Source organism: Periplaneta americana, chromosome 16 (genome assembly GCF_040183065.1).
Source record: "Periplaneta americana isolate PAMFEO1 chromosome 16, P.americana_PAMFEO1_priV1, whole genome shotgun sequence".
NCBI lineage: Eukaryota > Metazoa > Arthropoda > Insecta > Blattodea > Blattidae > Periplaneta > Periplaneta americana.
In genome coordinates, this window is record NC_091132.1 from 179,902,061 (window position 1) to 179,926,802 (window position 24,742).

The 24,742-nt window shown below is 33.5% G+C and overlaps 1 protein-coding gene across 1 annotated transcript in view; it reads right to left on the reverse strand.

Moving 5' to 3' along the window:
* Positions 1 to 24,742, reverse strand: part of LOC138692114 (zinc finger protein 665-like) — a 39,139-nt gene that overhangs the window by 4,791 nt on the left and 9,606 nt on the right. Inside the window, exons 2-5 of the mRNA XM_069815078.1 lie at positions 24,638 to 24,735; positions 20,972 to 21,109; positions 6,731 to 6,868; positions 673 to 752 (exon numbers count right to left, since the gene is read on the reverse strand). Coding sequence (XP_069671179.1) covers positions 673 to 752; positions 6,731 to 6,868; positions 20,972 to 21,109; positions 24,638 to 24,715 — 434 coding nt within the window. The 5' untranslated portion in view covers positions 24,716 to 24,735. The remainder of the gene's footprint in view (positions 1 to 672; positions 753 to 6,730; positions 6,869 to 20,971; positions 21,110 to 24,637; positions 24,736 to 24,742) is intronic.

Here is a 24,742-nt window from a genome sequence, read left to right on the forward strand (position 1 = left end):
TATATTTTTTTTTAGTAGGTTATTTTACGACGCTTTATCAACATTAAACAATGAATTTTATAACAATTACAAACCGTTAGTCGTCTCTTCACTACGTTTTAACTTTTATTTTTAATAAACCTCTCTGTCCAAAATCAACTGTCTTTGCCTTACGTTTTACTACAAAATTTTTGGACATTTCTACATGAAATGAAGGAAAAGAGGTATGTATCCGTGGTTTTAATTCTTCTTTATTGATTCCATATCCTAGAAGCGTAATCATGAGAAAATCTGTATTGGTATTATCTCTAACTAGATATTTGTTGTTTTGCGAGCTCTGAACTAATAAAAAATCATTAAAAGTTCTGCAAAAATGTAATTTACAATTGCAAAAGAATATTGGCCTACTAAAAATAACTTTTCCCTCCACTTAATGATAAGGAAACTCCGAGCCAGGTGGATCTGGGATCGACGTGCAAAGAACCGCATCTGGAGGGCTGGGTTCGACGTGTAGTGAACTGTATCTGGAAGGCTTGGGTTCGACGTACAGAATACAAGTCGCATTGTTGATGGGTGTGTGGTTAACAATAGAAATAAATCTTAAAATATATAAGCCGGCACGTGAGCAGATGCAAATACATATCACACTCATAACATCCAAGTTTACACTGGAGGGTCGGACATGACACTCACCTTTCGATGAAAATCTCGTCCTCTGCCTTCACTTCCACCCTTGGTTCCTCATTCAATCTGTGCAAGTCACTCTGCTCTTCCTAAAAACACAGAGCAAACACAACAGAAAGATAGCACAATTTACATTAACAAAAGCGCATCAATTTTAGATGCCACAGAATTCCGTTGAAGTCATACTAGCCCTACCAGAGTTTAGGTAAAATAAGAGAAATCTTGGGGCAGATTTTTCATGGGATAATTCTTTTCTTTATACAACAGCGTTTTCCGCCATTTTGAACATGTGGCACAATAACATAAACCTGCTGTTTCCAAGTAGGACGGGAATTTTGAGGGTTTTAGGAGGGAATGAATGCTACAAAATACAGATAAATCAGATAAATTTACATAGGAATTGTTACATTAAACGAAATAGTTTTAATTTTAGATTCACTATTTCTCAGTCAACATACCAGGCAATAAATGTGGAAAGTCAAGATGCAAGAAAAAAAAATGTAGAGAAGAGAAACAAAATATATATCATTCACAAATTCAACTAACACAATTAATGTACCTTTATTTAAAAACTATGATAGACATGCAAAATTTAATGACAGAGAATTATTCCACGGAATATTGTGTGATAATTATGGATGTTTATTTTTAATTTGTTATTTAGAAAATTCGAAAACATACAATACCATCACATGTGTTGGTAAGTATTTAACGAGCGAAACATTTTCTTTCATAAAGACAAATAAATATTCAACTGTGATTGCATTAAATTAATTACTTACTTACTTACAAATGGCTTTAAAGGAATCCGGAGGTTCATTTCCGCCCTCACATAAGCCCAACATCTATCCCTATCCTGTCCAAGATTAATCCAGTCTCTATCTTCATATCCCACCTCCCACAAATCCGTTTTAATATTATCCTCCCATCTACGTCTTGGCCTCCTCGAAGGTCTTTTTCCCTTCGGCCTCCCAACTAACACTCTACAGTATATGCATTTCTGGATTCGCCCGTACGTACTACATGCCCTGAACATCTCAAACGTCTGGATTTAATGTTCCTAATTACGTCAGATGAAGAATACAATGCATGCAGTTCTGCATTATTCTCCATTCTCCTGTAATTTCATCCCATTTAGCCCCAAATATTTTTCTAAGCACCTTATTCCCAAACACCATTAATGTCTGTTCCTCTCTGAAAGTAAGAGTCCAAGTTTCAGAACCATACAGAACAACTGGTAATATAACTGTTTTATAAATTCCAGCTTCTCAATGTATAATAACAGGCATTTCCCATTTTTATTGTGTGTTTAATTCCTCCCGACTGACATTTATATTTATTACTGTTCCTCCAAGATTTTTTTTAATTTTTCCACCTCTTCGAAAGATAAATCTCCAATTTTTATATTTCCACTTCGTAGAATATTCTGAACACGAGAACTATTCATATACTTTGTCTTTTCGGGATTTACTTCCAAACCTATCCCTTTACTTGGTTCAAGTGAAATTTCCGTGTTTTCCCTAATCGTTTTTTTGGATTTTCTCCTCACATATTCACGTCATCCGCACAGGCCAGAAGCTGATGTAACCCAGTCAATTCTAGACCCTCTGCGTTATCCTGAACATTCCTAATGCCATATTCTAGAGTGAAGTTAAAAAGTAAAGGTGATAGTGCATCTCCTTGCCTTAGCCCGCAGTGAATTGGAAAAGCATCAGACATTTAAGTGGTTTTTTACGACATTGTCAACTGTAATGGCTATGTACCGCCTGAGCAAAATAAAGGTGATAATGGCAGCGAAATGAATCCAGGGTCCAGCGTTGAAAGTTAGCCAGCATTTATTCTCAATTGTTTAAAGGATAAACCCAGAAAAAACTTCAACCACGGGCCTGTTTCTCAAAACTCATGGACTAGTATTACTAGTCTGTACATTACTAATATTAGTTTATTTTACAAGTCTGTGTTTCTAGAAACTACAAGGGTAAAGTAGTTGTTACCAGTTCACAGACTAGTAATATTAGTCGATTTCACCAGTTCATAAGTGATTATGTTTCTCAAAATGCTAATCTAGTTGATTATACTAGTATTCAACGGAAATATTCCTACAAGACTCTAAAGACTGGTGATTTCTATATTATCAGTTACCAGTGACAACCTCTCTCAGATAATCCAAATAAAATGTTGTAATTATTTTTTAAAATATAAGCTTATGTGATTTAGTGATTCCGATTGAAGTGATGAAGTTGTTGTGATAAGAGCTAAAACTATATAGAGGAGACAAAATTATTATTCCTTTACTGGAGCATTGTTTAAATATAATGAACAGTTTAGGTAAAGTGCTGAAAAGCTTGGATAGTTGTTAAATATAGTGGGACCTGCCATAACAGGATAAACAAATAGAAGTCATGAATTATCAGCAAAGCTTCAAATGGAAATTATTGATTATTTTCCAATGCCTCTGTCCTAGGCCAGCAACACTTGCAGAATTTTTTCCTAATAATCTGATACCAATTCATCAACTGCAGTAATTTTTGCTGGCTTTCCTCCTCCACTGCCAGTTCTTCTGACATTGTCAACTTCAGTCTACAAATTAAATATAAAACGACACTAATTTATGAATAGATCAAATGTAAAACCGAAAAAAATAGCGAATTTTTCATCAAGTCATAAGTGGCATTCATGTGGGCACTATATTCACTAACTACATAATATGTTCATATTATGATACTGTGAACTTGAATTGGTACTTATCAAAGTTGCTTTCTTAATGTTGTCCCTAACATATGCATAAACTTTGTTCTGAGGTACCGGTAACTGTTCCATAGCCTCACACATTATAAAATTGTTTCTCCATTGGTTTACTTTATCATTTTTTGTTTATATGCTTGGAAAAGCACTGAATAATATATGCTTTGATTCATTAATCATATTGAGTATAGTTAATTTGCTTCCAATTGATGGAATTTCAACCGAAAAGAGAAATCAAAACCTAAACACAAACAACTTAGCTCTCTAACCTCAAATAACACTACGGTACCTACCAATGACGATAAAGAAATGAACTCAATCAGCTGACTAGTGAAAGATCATGTGACTAGTGAAAGATTGTCACAAGTTACTAGACTGGTAAAATAGTTTGAGAAACAGAATCTACTAGAACTGGTGAAATATACTCTGGTAACTGGTAACTGGTGAACTATTAAACTAGTATTTTTGAGAAACAGGCTCCCGGTAACTTTTACATTACGGTATATAATGGTCTGATTCAGTTTGCTTTTGATAGTACTTCTCTGCTCATAATACCGGCAGTTAACGAACACATTCTATTGATAATTAAATGTTGCATATATGTGGTTAACAATGTTAATACTGTCTAATTTATTCCAGTTTAGCTCCATAATTTCTGCCAGGCAATATCATGTAGTATGAAATTATACTAAAGCTCCAGAATACAAAAATGCCTTTGCTATAACCATAATAATCATTACACAGCAGATAAAAAACTCGTTCAACCATTTCGTGAACTCGGTAACTTGAAAAGAGTAAATAAAATAAACAGTAGTTTCATGCAAGCTCTCTGCCTGCACATATATATAAGAACATTTAGTCAAATTTAGAACCTATTCTGGAATGTACTGAAAATAAGCTACATACTTTATCTTAAATTTACAAAATATATTTTCTCTACGGGTAAAATAATGGTCTACAGAAGATAATTGCAAATACATAAATACTTGAAAACAATGGGTGAAGAACAGATGAAGGCAGGTGATAATGTCTGCACATACATCTAAAGCAAACTCAATTATTTGGAAACGGTAAAAGGTATTGACAATCTTAGACAAAGACACAGTAAAGACAAAAAGAGGTCGTGCCCTTAAGAATAACATTTTCTCAAAGATATAGTCCGGATCAGCTTACTTAATACCCTAAGGGTGAAACCTAACCATTTTTCCGCTATTACTACATATGGTGGATTATGGTGATTTTCTAGTTTGAAGGTTGAATTTTCTTTTGCCAACTTCGTTTCGAATTTCAATATTGAGAAATATTACAACTGGTAGTAATTTTCTAACTGTAATGTTGGCAGCAGGAACAGCTGTTGTCGGTAGTACAAATTCTGAAAATTTAAATTGATCCTAGATTTCTGATCCCATTACTGGAAGCTCGTTAAATTTGAAGATAATAATAATTAAGTAATATTAGCATTACATTAATACATAATAGTTATTTAAAGTGTTGCCTTGCGGTTATAATTCAAGATTATATGCAGAGAAGTGTACATAAATAAAACATATGGTGTGATACATGCACTTGGGTGATCAATAGAAAATGGGCACGGAGACAGAAATTATAACTAGAATAGCAAAATTATTGGGAGTAAGTATACATTCGGTTTTCGGAGTTAGTACTAATCATTTTACGTGAATAAGGCCGGGTTGTATAAACCATTTAATCTTAGATCAGAGGTTAAATTGATCCTTGTTTCAGCTGAACTTGGAATTTTGTGTTGTATAAAGTCTAATCTGAGATTAATTTGTCTCAAACTAAAGTCAACTTTGACTGATGAAATTTCTCCGATTAAGTTAGATTATCCAAGTTCAGTTATTTCTTTTCTGTTTGAAATATACGAGTGACAGATTGTGCAAATAAAATATCCATTATTATTAATATTAATAGATATAAAAGGTACATTTATATATATTTCTTTCAATTTCTTGCCTTAATACACAAACAATCTTATATTTTATAAGGCTCTAACGTGATCAGCAGTATCAAATAACATAACCTATAATTATATTATGTTTATAACAATCATTAATTATTAATGGATATGATAGGTACATTCATAAATTTTCAATTAATTGTATTACTAAACGAAAATTGTCGTTTTATAAAGCTTTATTATGTTTAGTAGTATCAAACACCATAACATGATAACAACTCGGAGAACAGTCAACCTTCTTCTTATTGTCCGCCATTATTTACAGTGCACAAAAAACCAGTGTCTCCAACAGAGTGTACGGAAAGTCGCCAAAAAAGTAGTTGGAAAGTCGCTAGATTACTCATTATCAACAAAGAAAGATTAAATTTTGTCACTATGGGGTGCTAAATGGTCACTAAATCCCTATTTAAGCAATATAAAAGTTAAAAGAAATTGTTGTTGAAAAAGAGTTAAAGTCGCTAGATTGGCAACACTGAAGAAACCTGTCCGCGCATCACGTATTTCACCTGTTTATGCGATGTTGCCAAATCCTTTTCACGTGAACTTCGATTGCATTTGAACCAAGGTAATTTGATCGCAGAAAAGTTTTATACAATAGAAGAAGTGTCTGAACTCGGTTCACTTTCCGATCTTCGATCAAAGTTGATCTTTAGTCAGGGAGTTTTATACAACTGGGCCTGAACAAAATATATTTTTAGGTTAGGTCTCGTGAAGCGTAAACAGTTTAGTCAAAGCAATGAATTTCATTTTGTCAGACAAAATATATGTTAATATTAAATCATATGAATCCACTAATTTACAACATAATGTGCGAGCGGTCCAGGAGGAAAATATAGGCCTACTCTTTCACAAATAATTGAACCATTCAGAAAACGCTTATCAACATAAAGATGAGATGTGGCAAATAAGTAAATAATAGTGTATTATTATTATTATTATTATTATTATTATTGTTATTATTATTATTATCATTATTATTATTATTGCACTTGGAATTGTGATTTTACTCTCTTTGGTGATATCTGGTATTAGTTGGCAACACTGAAGAGACGGCCAAATTAGCCTGTTAGAAACTGCTCTTACTGAGGGGATGAGTAGGTTAGCAATCATTAAGAGGAAATATAAAAAGCAATTTCGTTTTCATAATTGAAACATAAAAAGAGATAACAGTTCAACATTAGTTCTCTGGAAAATAACATGACTTGTAATAGTAAATAGTGATAAGTCTTTTTGTCTACATCATACAGTGAAAGGCACTGCAAGTACTCTTGAAAAGAGGCAGTGTCCTTTACAGTGGAAGAAGAAGAAGAAGAAAATACAGTGTATTCCTTGTGTCCCACTCACCTCTGGTTCATGTTTGACCACAGGAAATGAATCTGGTAACGGATCTTCCTCAAATTTTACCTCTGATAAGGGATCATGGCCCTGATCCACATATTCTTCTTTTATACCAGTCACATAGTGATCCAAGAAATTCCGCTCCTGCAGTACAAAGAGACGTCTTCAACCAACAATTTCTTACACGGTGTTAAAAGATGACTTCTGACGTTACAAACTCCTCTCTATATGTCCGCAACATCTTGACATTACGATTAATAGTGCCAGGTTTGAAATGCCTATTCAAATTTCTCATGCGGAAATATTTTAGACATGTTATCAATATTTTGCAATTCATTTTGATTAATTTTCAGAAAAGTCTATGATATATAATACGAATATCTATTTTCAGTCAATGGCTTTACTATTAATATATATAAGGTGCAAGTCCTTACATTACATGATTTAATATTGTATGAACGTTTTCGTCGGTTTCATACCAACATCATCAGATACAACATTCTATATAGCAATATCATCACTTACTTACAAATGGCTTTTAAGGAACCCGAAGGTTCATTGCCGCCCTCACGTAAGCCCGCCATCGGTCCCTATCCTGTGCAAGATTAATCCAGTCTCTATCATCATATCCCACCTCCCTCAAATCCATTTTAATATTATCCTCCCATCTACGTCTCGGCCTCCCCAAAGATCTTTTTCCCTCCGGTCTCCCAACTAACACTCTATATGCATTTCTGGATTCGCCCATATGTGCTACGTGCCCTGCCCATCTCAAACGTCTGGATTTTAAGTTCCTAATTATGTCAGGTGAAGAATACAATGCGTGCAGTTCTGCGTTGTGTAACTTTCTCCATTCTCCTGTAACTTCATCCCTCTTAGCCCCATATATTTTCCTGAGAACCTTATTCTCAAACACCCTTAACCTATGTTCCTCTCTCAGAGTGAGAGTCGAAGTTTCACAACCATACAGAACAACCGGTAATATAACTGTTTTATAAATTCTAACTTTCAGATTTTTGGATAGCAGACTGGATGATAAGAGCTTCTCAACCGAATAATAACAGACATTTCCCATATTTATTCTGCGTTTAATTTCCTCCGAGTATCATTTATATTTGTTACTGTTGCTCCAATATATTTGAATTCTTCCACCTCTTCGAAGGATAAATCTCAAATTTTTATATTTCCATTTCGTACAAAATTCTCGACACGAGACATAATCATATACTTTGTCTTTTCGGGATTTACTTCCAAACCGATCGCTTTACTTGCTTCAAGTAAAATTTCCTTGTTTTCCCTAATCGTTTTCATCACTAACAGGTACATATGTCTCTACAAACCAAAATACAATATATATTAATGAGCATACAATATGATAAAAACATGATAAAAACCAACTCATTAGGATATAAATGCGTCTTTCTTGTGTGAGTACACCCTACTATCAAGTGATTAAAAGCACATGTGTGATTACAATACTTATACAAATATGTTTGCAGGTCTTTACTGATAAAATAATAAAAAATAAAAAGAAATCTGTATACTATATTGTGTGAAGAGATGCATTACAGTCTTTGAACTATGTTAACTGAAAAAAAAATCATTTGACATAATGATGTTGGTTTTTATCATGTTTTTATCATATTGTATGCTCATTAATATATATTGTATTTTGGTTTGTAGAGACATATGTACCTGTTAGTGATGATATTGCTATATAGAATGTTGTAGCTGATGATGTTGGTATGAAACCGACGAAAATGTTCATACAATATTAAATCATTTAATGTAAGGACTTGCACGTTATATATATTAATAGTAAAGTCATTGACTGAAAATAAATATTCGTATTATATGTTAATGAATGTCTTTGTTAATACGAAAAGCTGATTGCGCATATTTTTTGCAGATTTAGATCATTACTGCATATAATTTACTATTATGCATATATTGTAGCATATTTTCAAGGTTGTGTTGGACTAAAACCAAAATTTCAGTTGCTGTGCAAGAAAATAAATAAATAAATAAAAATAAGACTCTGGATTGCTCTGTCAGCAAAATATTTTTTGTTGACTGTACTGGATGGCTAGAAATTACGTGTAAGTAAGGGAACTGTGAAAAACCACCAGTCCTTGCATTTGTTCCATTGCACTGCTGCGCAAAAAGACACATTCCCAAACATTCCTACCTACCTGACTCTAATATTCTTAACCTCCATTTTTATGTTTCACTTATTCTTAACTGACGTACTAGCAGCATTTTGTTTCGTGCTGGCAAGTGCTCATACATTATACCACTGAGCTACCACACACTTCGACAGCAAGCCTTTGGCATTCAATTCCATTCAATTTATTTGGCCATTAGACATACAGTTTTAGGCTTTGTCAGAATACATTGAAAAACATATAAATACATTTTAAAAAAACACTAATAAAAGAAACAGTAAAATTTAAATAATACAATAAAAACATGAAATAATTTCAAACTTTTAAATTAAAGAAATTTAACTAAATTGCAATTAAACTTATTTATTAAAATACAATTTCATACAAATTTGTGTTGAAAAATTCAGCAATAGAATAAAAAGGATTATTTAATAACCAATTGTAAAATCTAGTTTTGAAGCTAATTGATTGGTAATTTTTAATATTGACTTGGGAGCTTATTATTATAATTTGATCCCCATAATTAAAAAGTTTCTGTTGCTCTTGTGTAATCTACAATATAGAATATTAATTTGTTCACTATTTCTAATTTCATGATTATGTATATTGCCCACTAATGAGTAATTGTCGATATTTTCTCGAGTGTAAAGTACTAGATCATATATATACAAATTTATGATTGTTAATATCCGTGATTGTCTGAAAAGTGGCCGATAATGTTCCAGATAGTTTGCTTTACATAAAATTCTAATGGCTTTCTTTTTTAAAATCAAGATGCTTCCAATTTTGGTACCATTTCCCCAGAAAATTAGGGCATATCGGATTATCGACTGAAAGAAAGAAAAGTAGGCACATCATAAATAATTTTGAGAAACGCAAGTCGTTAATTTCTTTAACAAATATAAAACTCTTGTCCTTTCGAACTGTATGAGTGGGGAACATTGTGGAACCTGGAAGTTATTCAGTGTCAAATACGTGTATTTCGAAGTTTCTGGAACTGATATGAATTTATGTTCTGTTGAATTTGTCTTATAAATTCTTCTGGATTGTTCTTTTTATTGTTTATAATGAAAATTGCTCTTGTAATGATCCTATCAGCCTTTGCTAGACTACACGTTCTTTCCTGCAGTTAGTTTGATATACTGAAAAGTTCTGAAACGTCACAAAAAAGAGCTAAATCAATAAGAAATCCATGTGATCTTAGCTTTTTTCAATAGTTCTCTAAAGTTTGATGATTCTTATCCCTTTTCTTGCTCTAGTATTTTTTCAAAATGCTTTGCTATATCACTTTAAGAGTTCCACACAGACAAAGTTGTTCTATAACTATAAGAAACCAAGCGAATATAAAATATTTTACTCATTTTATTACACTGCACTCCCAGTTTCGTGGCTACACTTTCCAGTTCCCTTATTTTTTTCGGTAACTGGCTATAAATACCGTATAATACAATTTAGCCCTGTAAGGTTGAAAGTGGAAGTTGGAATTTTGGTCACAGACTGCGTCAATAATTGTAACCTCAAGGCTAGAGTTAAGGCAGAGCCATAAAATAATGTTTGTAAATTGTTCCTCTAACAAAGTACCGACTCCAGATTTCACTCCAACATCTGCCCCGTCACTAAGGAAGCATATTAAGACTTTTGAAGAAACCCTTCATCTAAACTGTAAGGCCGGGATTACGATCGACGTTCGTTTGCGTTACGTTACGATGCATTCATCTGTAGGTACGTTGAATTCCTACCGAACGTTCAGAGGCTGTGTATTATGTTCGACGTTCGTGACAACTATCACGCTCTGCCGGCCATAATGGGTACTGAAATGCACACGTCAGTCAGTCAGCTGATTATGATAAACATTGAATTTTAAGACAAATAAAATAGGCCTACCGGTATTACAAAATTATTTTACGACAGAATAATAATAGAATAACAATAATAATAATAATAATAATAATAATAATAATAATAATAATAATAATAATAATAATCTATACTAATAATAAATCTGTAGCAGAATTTTTTCTGGTAATTTTCGATTTTCCAAAAATAATTGGTCCTAACATATATAACTAACCACCTTGAAACCGAAAATCGCATTTTTGAAATTTTTGTTTGTATGTCTGTCTGTATGTTTGTTACCTTTTCACGCGATAATGGCTGAACCGATTTATATGAAAATTGGAATATAAATTAAGTTCGTTGTAGCTTAGATTTTAGGCTATATGGCATTCAAAATACTTTATTTAAAAGGGGGGGTTATAAGGGGGCCTGAATTAAACAAATCGAAATATCTGGCTTATTATTGATTTTTGTGAAAAATGTTACATAAAAAAAGTTTTTTTTTAAAATGATTTCCAATAAGTTTTATTCTTTACAAAATTTTGATAGGACTGATATTTAATGAGATAAATGAGTTTTAAAACTAAAATAACACCATCTAAGACGGTGCAATGAATAAAGAACAAATGACTTCGTCTATAAGGGGCCTTGGACAACAACAATCGAAAGCTATTAAACATAGCTTACAGAGAATGTTTCTATGTTTGTATGAAGTAATATCAGAAGCTAAATTAACCGATTTGTATAATTAATTATTATTTCACCATTGGAAAGTGTAGTTTCTCTAGATGGACATAATGCTATAATGTTATTACAGTAACGTCTGAGTAAATCGAAGACAGGTAAGATTAAAATAGCTTCTTATGCACAGAAAATTTGATAGGCTATTTTGTACAATCGTTTTCTGTATTTCTTAAAATAATATTTATGTACACTCATTTTAATCTCAGAGAATTAACAATTATTGATTTAGTGTGCAGTAATAGTACGTTAGCTTAGCAATCCATTATTTTATAATTCAAATTTTAACTATGCTCAATTGAATCATGTTAAAATACATAAAATATATATGCAATAAATGCAATGCAAAAAAATTGGGTAATGAGCGAAGCAGATTATCTTGCGCTGTTGTAAAAGTTGTTCCCTGGATCAAACGTCTTATTTTAATTATGTAATTACTTTATATTTATTTCTAATAGGTGCAGCGGAGCGCACGGGTACGGCTAGTAATAATAATAATAATAATAATAATAATAATAATAATAATAAAATCATATCCTAGGGAAGAATGTTGTGCCTTGAAACACTTTTCACATTTTTTTTTTAATTTTGAGAAATGAAATATTTTAAATGAAAAATGCTTGAATTATTGAAGTTTCCTTTACAACTTCCTATATGTATTTTCGTGTTTTACAGATCTATTAAGGAGGAAAAATAAAATAAAGAGATTTGTAATGTGTTCGAAGGTACAACTGGTTCATGTACCTTGGAGTCAAAGGCGTTGTAGTTATAGATCTAAACACACAATTGGCGCTGGTGTCGGTGTACAAATTTGAAACCTCTCGCGCAGGTTCGCGCGACGCCATGTTTGGGGAGCACGAATGATTGTTTCTATAAAGCATTCGGAGTTTAGAAAATACCATTGGGTATATAGGCGTTTTCTTAGTGGATTTCCTCCTTCACTGTAATATAACTACACTTATTTACGTATTTTCTAACGTATAATATAAAATAACAGAAGTAAATCTAAATATTGTAACAAAGCATTGTTTTAAATATAAACGCCTTATATTGCTCACAAATATACTTATTAGTTTATTTCTATTTCCTAAGACCGAATACATGGAATATTTTTACTTATGTTATTTTATATACGTTAGAAAATACGTAAATAATTCATTTAAATTATATTACAAAGCGAGGGATGTCCGCTAAAAATGTCTATGTACCCAATGGTATTTTCCAAACACCTAAGGCACTGTAATAATAATCCTCAGTGTTTTGAGAATCAGAGGTGATATGACTCTTCTACTGCAGACATTGATTGCAATTCCCTCATTCTTACATCATTCTCAATGACACAATATTGCCAAAATGTGATTGTTTTCATTGCTGGCTTAGTTGGTAAACCATTAAGAAAAATATGGCGTAATAAATTTTAAAGACTCAATTTATGGTACGTAGCCTACCAGCAGTAAACAAAATCTCTTTTATTTTTTTAACGAAAGAATAATGGGAGTCTTGTCATACCATCATCTGAGATTATAGAAATATGCCGCTTAAGTGAAAGAGCGATTATACAGATGTTGACAGTTAAATGGCATATTACCACCCACTCTTACATCGTGTGAAAACAATGTGCTCTAGAAGTAGAACACTTGTACAATCTTTCTACACTTATAGGAACATAGGCTATTTTAGAAAATGGATTCCAGATTCCTCCCGAGAATCATATTGTCGGTCCGGAGTCGCGCTCGGTCGCGGGTTCGATTCCCGCTAATTTCCTGGTTGGGTTTTTTCTTATATCCCCAACCGTAAGGTGAATGTCAGGTAATCTATGGCGGATCCTTGGCCTCGTCTCGCCAAATATCATCTCGCTATCATCAATAACATCGATGCTAAATAATCTAGTAGTTTATACAGCGTCATTAAATAACCAAAAAAAGTCAAGTACTACATAGAGAGCAGATGTTAGCACACAGCTTAAGGTTACCAGTACAACACGACTTTACATAAAAATTTTGTAAGACAATATTTAACGGAGTCAATAATAATAATAATAATAATAATAATAATAATAATAATAATAATAATAATAATAATAATGAATCAATAGGCAAGATGTTCTGTACACTAGGCCTAAGTTCTATTATGTGAATAAATTGACTAATTCATGCATGTGACGTTTATTTCATACTACAGCTGTGATAATAAGCTATTTCACGGTAGGCCTACTTATATTTCGAACTAAAACATTTGGTGCGTGTTTCTATTTTACAGGTGTAGGCCTATATTATGCGACATGGAAGCGAATAAATAATAATTGTTCATTTCTCGTCCATATCAAAGCAAACATGTTTAGAGGCAGTGTTTTGTTAATAATAGTTAATACTAATAATTTTATTTTCATCTGAACTATTACTACAATATACATTTGTATTTCTGTTCGCTCTATATGTTGTCAAGTAACCATACAACATCTTTAGTTACGGTATCAAATTGCTGCAGTTTTCTTTCGTTTCACGTAAAACTAACGGTAACTAAGCTTGATTAATTCTTTAACGTGGTCGCTATAAATGTTAATAAGATTTTTTTTTTTCATTTATCCATTCAGATTGATTTATAAGAGACACAAAACATATAAATTAAACATTCAGCATTGTATAGTGCAGCCGTCTGCTAGCCGGCGCTTCTCCCAAAGCATGGCGGCGGACGCAAGCTTCAATTTGTCCCTACTCTAAACTTCTGCGCAGCCTCGGTTATAGGGGCTCGCTTGGAATATACCCTTTTGGAAGTTGGGGCACATGGAATATGGGTGGGAATATAACTGTAAAAATTGACAATCATATTTAAAATATATTTCCCATCATAAACTAGAGTAGGCTTCTCTGATTGAGATTTTATTTCTTGTTGATCTAAATGAGGGGTTGATAAGCAATGGTGGATTGTTAATGTTTAGGTGAGGGATTTGGACTTTTTCCATTGCTGGTTGTCACAATCAAAAAATTAAGACACAACGTTTCGAAGGGTGGTTCTCCCTTCGTCTTCAGGTGGAAGGAAGGAGAGAAGAAAAAAACCTATTGTTGGGATCATTACGTACAGCTATTCTGTATGACTGATCATCGATTCCGAAGTCATTTGCTAGGTGCCAGTAGTAGTTTTTTATCTTATCCTTTGTTACTAGTTTTTTATCTTTCTATTATTTTTATCGCGGTATCATAACACTTGTTTTTTCAGTTCCCCACCTCCTCCTTTTGTGTGTTTTTCATCAATTTTTTAGCCACTTCACGCCCATCTTCTTTATCCCGTTTGGTTTTAGTGCCAACATACTGCAAATGACTTCGGGTCTTTCTTAATTATAATCTCCACCGAAGCCAGGAATCCATGATCAGTCATACAGAATAGCTGTACGTAACGATCCCAACAATAGGTTTTTTTCTTCTCTCCTTCCTTCCACCTGAAGACGAAGGGAGAACCACCCTTCGAAACGTTGTGTCTTAATTTTTTGATTGTGACAACCAGCAATGGAAAAAGTCCAAACCTCTCACCTAAACATTTTATTTGTTGGTTTTGTGTTAGAAAACATATATCAATGAACGAAATGTTTACTTATGGTGCTAAAAAAATTGTTTCGTCCACAGAACTCACACTTTGCAATAAATCAAACCGAAATTACGACCAGAGCCACTGAGCGACTTTCTCTACAATCTACTTCAGTTTGAGTCCTCTAGGTAGCAGCGAAAATTAAAAAAAAATGTTCAAAGCTATACTTTGCTGAAGGTCCAACAGTCTTCCCTACTAAATAGCTGGACTAGCGCGAATTACGAATATATCATTTGTGAGGTAAAAGCCCCTTTATTTCGGGTTAAAATAAAACAACGTATCTAAAATAATGCAAATAAATTATTAAAAACATAAAAAAGTAAGTTTACCCCAACCTCGAAGCAGGGCCCACCTACACCACTACCAGTCTCTTGACCATTACACTACGGAGAGATATGAAATGCAATTGTTGAATTAGGTGTTATGAAGGTTTTCATGTTTGGTGCCTATAATGTTTAATATTAAACAAAATGTGTTTTATGCCATATACAGGAAATATATTCATGTGACGTGACATATTCAATCAAAGATCGTTTCTCGTATTATGTAATTTTTAATTAATATGATTTTATTTAATATTTCAGTAGCAATATGGAGCATCTACAACGAAAGAAGAGGTGAAAATATATGAAGGGCTTCTGATTCGTGATTGGTTGACGTTCAGCTTACATTTCTTTGCGTTTGTGAAAGCTTGACCTTGGCAATGTTGAAACAACGCCGTCATGCGTTCGTTCATTCCAAAGTTGATCGTAATGAAATACACGGAGCTTGTATTTGTCTAACTTCAATGTGCTTCATCGCAACATAATGTAATGCAAACGAACGTCGATCGTAATCCTGGCCTAAGAAGTTACGTTATTCAATAAAACTTCCTTCATTATCGTAGATTTATTTTCACTTAAGTCCATTAAAATAGTAATGGTTTCACTATCTTTGATAATTCTTATATACATGATCGAAGTTGTCTTTTTACTTAAGAGAGTAAGATGGTATTTGGCGAGATGAGGCCGAGGAATCGCCACAGATTACCTGGCATTCACCTTACGGTTGGGGAAAACCTCGTAAAAACCCAACCAGGTAATCAGCCAGAGCAGGCATTGAACCCGCGACCGAACGCAACTTCAGATCGGCTGGCAAGAGCCTTAACCGACTGAGCCACGCCGGTGGCCTCCCATAAATTAAATTTTGAGTTTTTTTTTAATTTATTATTTTTAAATAAATTCACTACATGCCTGTGATTAGGCACACTCTATTCACTTACCATAGCACATATTGAACTGAAATTTTGGCCAGTTACTGCTAATAGATACTAAAACATATCCTACTAAATATTATTAGCATTTCTACAATTTTATATGCATAGGGCTTATACCTATCATCACCGTCAGTTAGCCATGGCGCATTTCGTGCAAATGGCTGTCCATACAATCCTCCAACACTACACAACAAAATAGTCAGCACAGGAAGGAGAAAAAACTTTAAACAAGTGACATTTTTCTTACATTCATCAAAATTACTTATAATTAGGGAGAGGATTTTTATGTGCTAAAAAATTTCAATATATTTATTTTTTATGTGCTAAAAAGTACGAAAATATTTGCTACAAATTAAAAAAAAAATATTTCTTTTAAAAATGACAAAAATACCTTACTTAGCTTGGAAAAAAAAATGTTACTAGGTACTCATCAACCACACTTGAGTGCTAGTAGTTGGCCGAGAATTGCAGTGAACAACAAAGGTCATCTCCAAATTCTCCATCACAAATGCATGCCGATTATCTCTGAACAACGACTTATACTGTGAAAACGATCTTTCCATATCACAGGACGTCAGACGTGCATATTTAAAGAGAGGAATGTCACAAACAAAAACACCGTCAATTTCACCTACAGGCACACCCTCCAATACTTGAGCAACTTCACACATTTTTTTTATATCCATTGTTTTTCCCAAACACATTCTGGAATTTGTCCCTTAGTACTTGTACTTCTGAACCTGGTAGCGAGTCTAGTTTAATTTTCACGGCACGCACCTCCTTGTTTCAGACAACAGGTTTTTGGATGTTTCCAGTTTTTTTTTGGTGTCTCACAAAAAGCTTAGATTTGCTAATAGGAAAGCCAAATCGTTTTTTAAACAACCATCTTTCAGTATATCTTGAAGGATATCGATTGATGAAGCCCGATAACAGGGAATCACAACGAGATATATTGCCTCACTTGATGGACATTAGCGAGAGGCGAGAGATTTGTTTAAATTAAATAATGTTCATATCCGAGCTCTTATCTGTTGTGTTTCACAAACAAACTGTGGAATGAAATCATCTTCAGCAACAATAAACATTCCTAATTATGTGTTGCAAGATCTCTCCTCCTTGTCCATGTTAATTTATTCTCTAATAACAACACTAATATGCTGCCTAGCAGTTCTCAGAACTTGAGGCGATACTATTACGAAAATGAATCACGGATACACCACACAGCGCTTAAAAACACGAAGCAACCAAGAATTCTTAAAAACATAACGTACTTCTGAGTGACATAATTGATTTAGTTTTAATATGTATAAAAGTTCTAGTAAAAAATTATTTAAGTAAAAAACTCCAAGATTTATGTGTTTATAATAGATTTCCTGAAAATATGTATTTACATAATTTTTTGTGAAAATATGTATTTTTATGTGAAATAAAATTCGAGTTTTAAACTTGAAACTTCATGTACGGAATTTTTTACTTTGTTAATTGTGTTTTATCACACGCAAAAATAATATTTAATTACATAAGAATCCGCTCCTTACTTAAAATCTTCCCTTATCTGTCTATTCTACATTTCTATCTAATCTACTCCTTTGGCAAACACTTTCATAACAACCCTAAAGTTATTTTCTTAGTAAAGGCAAAACCTTTAGATATTCCATTACATAGTCTTTATATCTTTATACCGGTCATCAAATACTCAACATCCATTACCACACTTAACTCAAAGCTTTTATCATTCCATCCCACATAACTTTCACAATGTTTTGTGTACTGATATTGATACTGTCCATGTGCATCAGCATTGTGAGGGCAACTATGTACACTATGTATAGTTATCTGAGCTTGTTATAAATATTCTTTCAACTCTGTTAAATAAACTATATTTCATAAAACATCGTGGCAGCAGTGAACAAAAGAAATATTATTTCTTTTGTCAAGACAAAAAATTAAAATTAATTGAAAGATGGTATACTGGTATGATTAAAAAGTTGTTGTTGTTTTCTAATGCCAGGTGTTTGACAATGAAGTCATTTGACGTCTTGCACTCCAATATTTTTCAAAGATATTGTCATGGTCGGCCACTGAAGCACAGATTTTGAGGTGTTCCGAATCCATTTCTTGATTTGAATTGCACAATGGGCAGTTACGGGACTGATATATTCCAATTCTATGCAGGTGCTTTGCCAAACAGTCATGGCCTTTTGCCAATCTAAATGCAGCTATAGACGATTTCTGTGGTAAATCGGGAATTAACTGTGGATTTTTTATTAAAAAGTAACATGATGGATTTGTTAAAAAATATGTAACGTGTGTTTTCATTTCAATATATAAGTCAATATGATCTTAAATTGCAAAATATATAACAGACAGTTTAATGGATTTAATTATGCTTATTATGAAAAAACATGTGAACGAAAAATTGATTGATACATTTTGAACTCTCTTGGAGAATAACTTCAAGATATATCTGATTCATTCAAACTTAATGAAGAGGAAAAGAAAAACTATGTTTAGTTCTAAATGATAATTGCTGTGCATCCAAAATCTACCATGCGCATTTAAAGTGACTTTGCATGGAAAGAAAAATGCATCATCACTCTTAATTCCCTTCTTATTTCAAAACTAATGTCGGTATAATTCCATCATTTTTTATGTAAGGCTTCAGTGCTAAGGTTTTTTTTTTCTATGGAAATAATGCTTATATCTTAGACATAAAAAAAATGCATAGAAAATTCGTTCGATCATTTAATCAACTTTCCCGAGTATTACAACAAAGTACCAATCCACCCACAATCACTTAAAGAAAACTAAAAACCTCTATTTCTATTTCTAATAATTTCAAATTTCAAGATTTGTCAAATTAAGTTTTCACCTTTACGTTTCTCTACCTATATTAAAATTGAATGCACTTCATTGACAGAAAAAAAGTAAGTAAAATGAGCTATACTTTGATGTATGCTGTATCCGTCTGTATTCATCAGAACATTTTGCAAAATTTAGAGCACCTTCTGGAATTCGCCCAAATAAGCCCCCCACAATTTACTCTAGGCTAAAGTTCAAAAATATCTTTTCTACACTGCCAGCATAATGTCCTACAAAAGACATCCCAGACAAGTAAATTCTTCAAAACAATAGCTGAAAAGACAAACGAAGGCAGGTGAAAGTAATTCTGCATACATCTACAGAAAAATCAATAATCATTTGAAAATCGTAAAACGTATCGAGAATTTTAAACAAAGGCATAGACAAAACAAAAAGAAATCAAGTCAAGTACAACACATTGCCATTTTAGTTTCGGCACTCTGTGTTTCTTTCTTTCTTTTCTTTTTTCTTCCTTATTTATGTCATTTTTCTTGTTGTTAGTTACCCTTACTTCTCATAGATGGCATTCTATTCCGCCATTTTAGGTCTCTTCCTTCCTTTTATAGATAGCTTGTTTTCTTTCCGCCATTCATGGTCTGTTACTTCTCACGTATAAGGAGCGAATTTTAGCTATCACGTGACATGGGCTTTAGATTTTCATTGGTCCTGTTTGCATTAATTATTAATTAGCGTCGATTCTCCAGAGAGGGACGCTTGACGCGGTGCAGTCTGGGGCGACACTCGAAGAGTATGGTTGTGTGACAACCGTGGAGAGCTGAGGGGTTTTTCTTTAGCGGCTATCTGTGATGGGATCACAGATAACCCAGTCCGGTCAGGAACGTGTACTGCTGTAGTCGGGTCTCGATCAGGGATAGTGTCTTACTACGTGCAGAAGCGTGGCCGAGCTGTGGTGTGGTGTGCTGTGTGATAACGGAGGCATAAGAGTTGAAGAGAGACCATTGTTGTTTGGTTTTCAGACTGGCCTACCAGGGATCATAACAGGTTTTTCTACATCAGTAATTGTATGTTTCTTTTGATTAGTTGAAGTATATTTGATTTTATACAGAGTATTAGGTAATTCACGAATAAGCTGGCATTCGTCAAGTGTATATTTTACATTGGTTTGTGATTGGTTTCGTATTAGTGCTTTCTGCCACATCCGAAAAGTTTGGACTTGTCAAGCAAGTTACCATTACTTATAATCTGTGGGTATAGATGGTGTTACTATTGTGTGTAATGGTGAATGCCAGTTGAGTGACGATTAGTGGCAAGCCGGTTTCGATACACTGGTGGAGTATCGGTGACTGTATTTCTACTGCATCCTTTTTGTTCATTTTCAAATTACCGGAAGTGCTAATTAATAAATGTAAACGGATTGTTGGTTATATATGTTGAATGTTTTCTTTTGTACCACCTCACCCATGAGACAATCGAACCTATCATACATTTGACGGCAGGGTAAAACTTAATCGTTTAAGTATTGTTTACTTATTATTTATACCAATTATACAAAATAAAGAGAGGCCCACCGTTGCAACACATTATAAAAATAATACATTGTGGGAATGTGTGGCAACCATTACGACTGAGTATTAGGAGCAATTTCGTTTTCGAATTTAAAACAAAAACGAGATAACAATGCAAGAAGACGTAAATGATAATAAAGCAACATGAGATTTTTCCGCCACTGTCACAGACTGAAAGTCACTGCAAGTACTGTTGTAAAGAGGCGGTGTCCGTTACAATCAAAACACAAGATAAACAGTGGAAAAAGAACACACACTACATTCTTTGTGGTGCACTCACCTCAGGTTCACGTTTCACCAAGAGGTACGAAATTGGCATCGGATCTTCCTCAAATGTTATCTCAGAGCTGAGATCTTGGCTGTGGTCCTCATATTCCTCTTTTATGCCAGTCACATGCTGATCCAAGAAATTCCGTTCCTGCAGTACAAAGACACATCTTAAATGAGCAATTTATTACAGTGTTACAAGACAACTTCTAACTTTACAAGTTGTCCTCTATGTGTCCGTATGCCACAGTATGATCACAAACCACAGCATGTGCTTTACATTATGATGAATAAGGCCAGGAATCATAATCAAATGCATATTTTCATGCAAAAACATTTTTATACATGTTATTAACGTCTGCGATGATGAATATGCAAAGTTAACTGTGCATAGTTGTTTAATATTTCGGCCATTACTGCATATAATATACTGTTGTGCATTATGTTGTAACATATCTTCAACATTGTGTTAGATTAGCAACAATATTTGCGTAGTATCTTAAAGACAATACATTTTGTCTATTTTCATTCCATTATGTCCTACGGAATAATATTTTGGGGAAATTCTGCAGATAGTAAAAATATATTCTTATTACAAAAAAGAGCCATTAGAATAATAGTTGGAGCAAAGGCTAAAGAATCATGTAGATTATTTTTAAAAAATTAGAGATTCTAACCTTAACAAATCAATACATACACTCTACAATAAATTTCCTCTTATGTAATAAAGAAAACTTTCCAACTAACTCAGCCATATATATAGTATAAATACCCGCAGAAGGAATGATTTTCATACGCCATCATCAAATTTATCATGCTTTCAAAGGGGAGTACGTTACATGGCGCTAAAAATGTTCAATAGTCTTCCTGAAGACATTAAGAATCATAGGCAAAACCCTGAATTATTTAAGGTAAAACTAAAAAATTACTTAATATATCACACTTTCTACTCTGTAGATAAATTCTTGACATTTCACAGTACTGTGTAAATATTATAATACTATTAAATGGTAAACATATTACATTGTATAAAATATGGTTATTAAGGTATTAATTCTGTACATATTTCATATTTCCATTTTATATGTATTGCATTTTTTTGTTAAACGTAAGAATTGGACATGTTCTTTAATCTATGCTATAAAGCAAATGTAAGAATATTATGGAACGAATAAATCTATCTATGTATCTAGTAAAAAAAAAAAACAATAAGGCTCTGGATTGTTCTGTTGTCAGCACATATTTTTTGGTTGACAGTACTCGATGCCTGTTCATGTGCAGTAGCTCGTTATATGTTCCAACGACTAGAACTGATTCCGAACCGATACAGAACTCCCACTCCTGTTCCAACGTGCTTTAGAACTCGTTCGGAATGGGTGAAATTGGTTCTAGATTAAGAGCGGAAAATGGAAATTCTGAAATTTTGCCGCATGCGTTGAGGTTTAATCTAAAGTTATGGTAAAAATCCTTCGAGACTAAGCAGATTAAAATAAAAAATTAGTCCATCGTAAGTGACTTGGAAGGTGACTGATGAGGATGTATTTTACGAAGAATTAAGTTCGGAAGATGTATATAATTTCAATATAAAAAGAAACATCAAAAGTCGTGAAAGAACAGTTCAAGAAACGATCCAAAAACGAAAAATCTCGAACTAGTTCTGAGACCGTACACAACTGGCGCATGCGTCGAAAGAAGTTCGGAACAACTTCTGAATTGCTTGCTGGAACAAGCCTTTTGTCTTCGTCACTTTCATATAGTTCTGGTAATGGAAGGAGCCTGTAGTTTTCAGTCATCGGTCTGTCTCTGTTAAGTGCAGGCGTGTTCACTATCATCTTTTATCATCCATTATTCATTACGTTTTTTTTAACTAGTTAGTAACATGTAGGTGCGATACTTCGGTATTCCTTATTCAGTATACTATAGAATATAGTTTTACAACAGTCTAGTATATATATTCACGAAGCTTGAGTTGTGAGGGTGCTAGAAACACTAGACTGTGCCAATACTATTTCGCATTGTCTGTAATGAGGGAACAGTAGCGATCCTAGTGATTAGCAACTATATATGGATGCATCTTTACTACATATTGAGCTTCGTAACTGTATATACTAGACTGTGATTTTACATTAGAGAATTTAGCTGTCTATATGGGGTCATTAAATTGAACCCGAGGCCAAAAAAGAGAACGAAGAAGAATAAGAAGAGTGTGTAGTTCTACGTCTCGTGATGAAGGTTTGTGTGGAGGTTGTATTTAGGGATATCAGATATTTAGCAGAATTCATGTTCAACAGGGTATATCCAGATCATGAACACATGCATTATATTTTCATAGAAGTGGGAGAATTGGTAATTTGCTAGGCGACGTCGCTGCATATAGACCACGGTTAAACGAAGTATTTTCCCTGGACCAAAAATACAAGATGCGTTACTCGTTTCACCTTATTATGTATAAGTATTGGGGAAAGTGTCTAATTTTAGGTTATAATTCAGAATTTGTTCAATATTTAATAAGATGTTTAGGATTAGTGTAAAACTGGCCTATGTACAGCGACGTCTCCTAGCAAATTACCGGAGAACTGTATCCTAATGTGAGGCAAGTGATCGTAGTTTGCTATTTACTCAACTGTTTCGTCCTTCACATAGGTTAAGTTAGGGTAGGTTAGAATACATTAGCTTGGGAATGTTAAGTTGATCGTTATTAGTTTCACTTTGAAAAGTGTGAGACTGAAGTTATCTACATTTAAAGTTTTGCTTTTTTGGTTTGAATTTACTTGCAAAACTTTACATTTATTTTATGCTCGACCATGCCGAAATGTAGTAATTATACACCTGGTAGCAGTCCTTTAATGCCTGTCATTAAAGTACACCTACTCATTAAAGTACAGGTGTTCAGCCAATGACAAGTCAGCTTTGTGCCGTTATAAAACCTCAGCCAATGACAAGTCAGCTTTGTGCCGTTATAAAACCTCAGCCAATGACAAGTCAGCTTTGTACCGTTATAAAACCGCAAGTATCGATTATTCTCCGATATGCAATCGAAAGAGAATTGGCGAAAAGTCACGGAGGCTGGAAATCCAATACTGTCGCAGAAGGTTATGTTCTGTTACTATAATAATTAGCGTTAATTGTAAATAATATTCAAATAAATTCAATTTGTCATGTCGTTTTTCAATGTCTAGTTTAATTTCAATGTTATATCAAAGTTAATATTTAGTTTACTCTGCAGGTTCTTATAGGCTATCAACGTCAATGTGGACATCTGTTCCTCGGAAAAAAAATCAATACTTTCGCGTCTGCGCACATCTCACAATTTACGAGGTATTGCTCAAGGTCAGTTAGATACAAATAACATGAATAATTTCAAGTTAGAAATATGGTCGAGCATAAAAAGTCGTATGAAACTCGCCTACAATGGTAATTAAGAAGCTCGTATGACAATTATGAAACTCGCTTCCGCTCGTTTCATAAACATCCATACTCGCTTCTTAATTACTATCATTATAGGCTCGTTGCATAATGTACTATTAACTTATTCAAAATTTTAACGTTTTCGGCGACTTTTTCTTAGTGTTTTGATTTTTGAGGCAAAAATAGGGGGTTTTGAGAATGTATTTTTCTCGAAATGACAGAAGTCGTTGTATTGGATATTGACGAATAAATTGTTTTCAATATAGGCTACCTGAGACAGAGAATTCTCCTCTTCTATATCAGTTGTATTACTCCTGCCTATTGCCAGAGGGTCGATCTCACGTTCCATCTTGATAACGTTCCTCACGACTGAAAA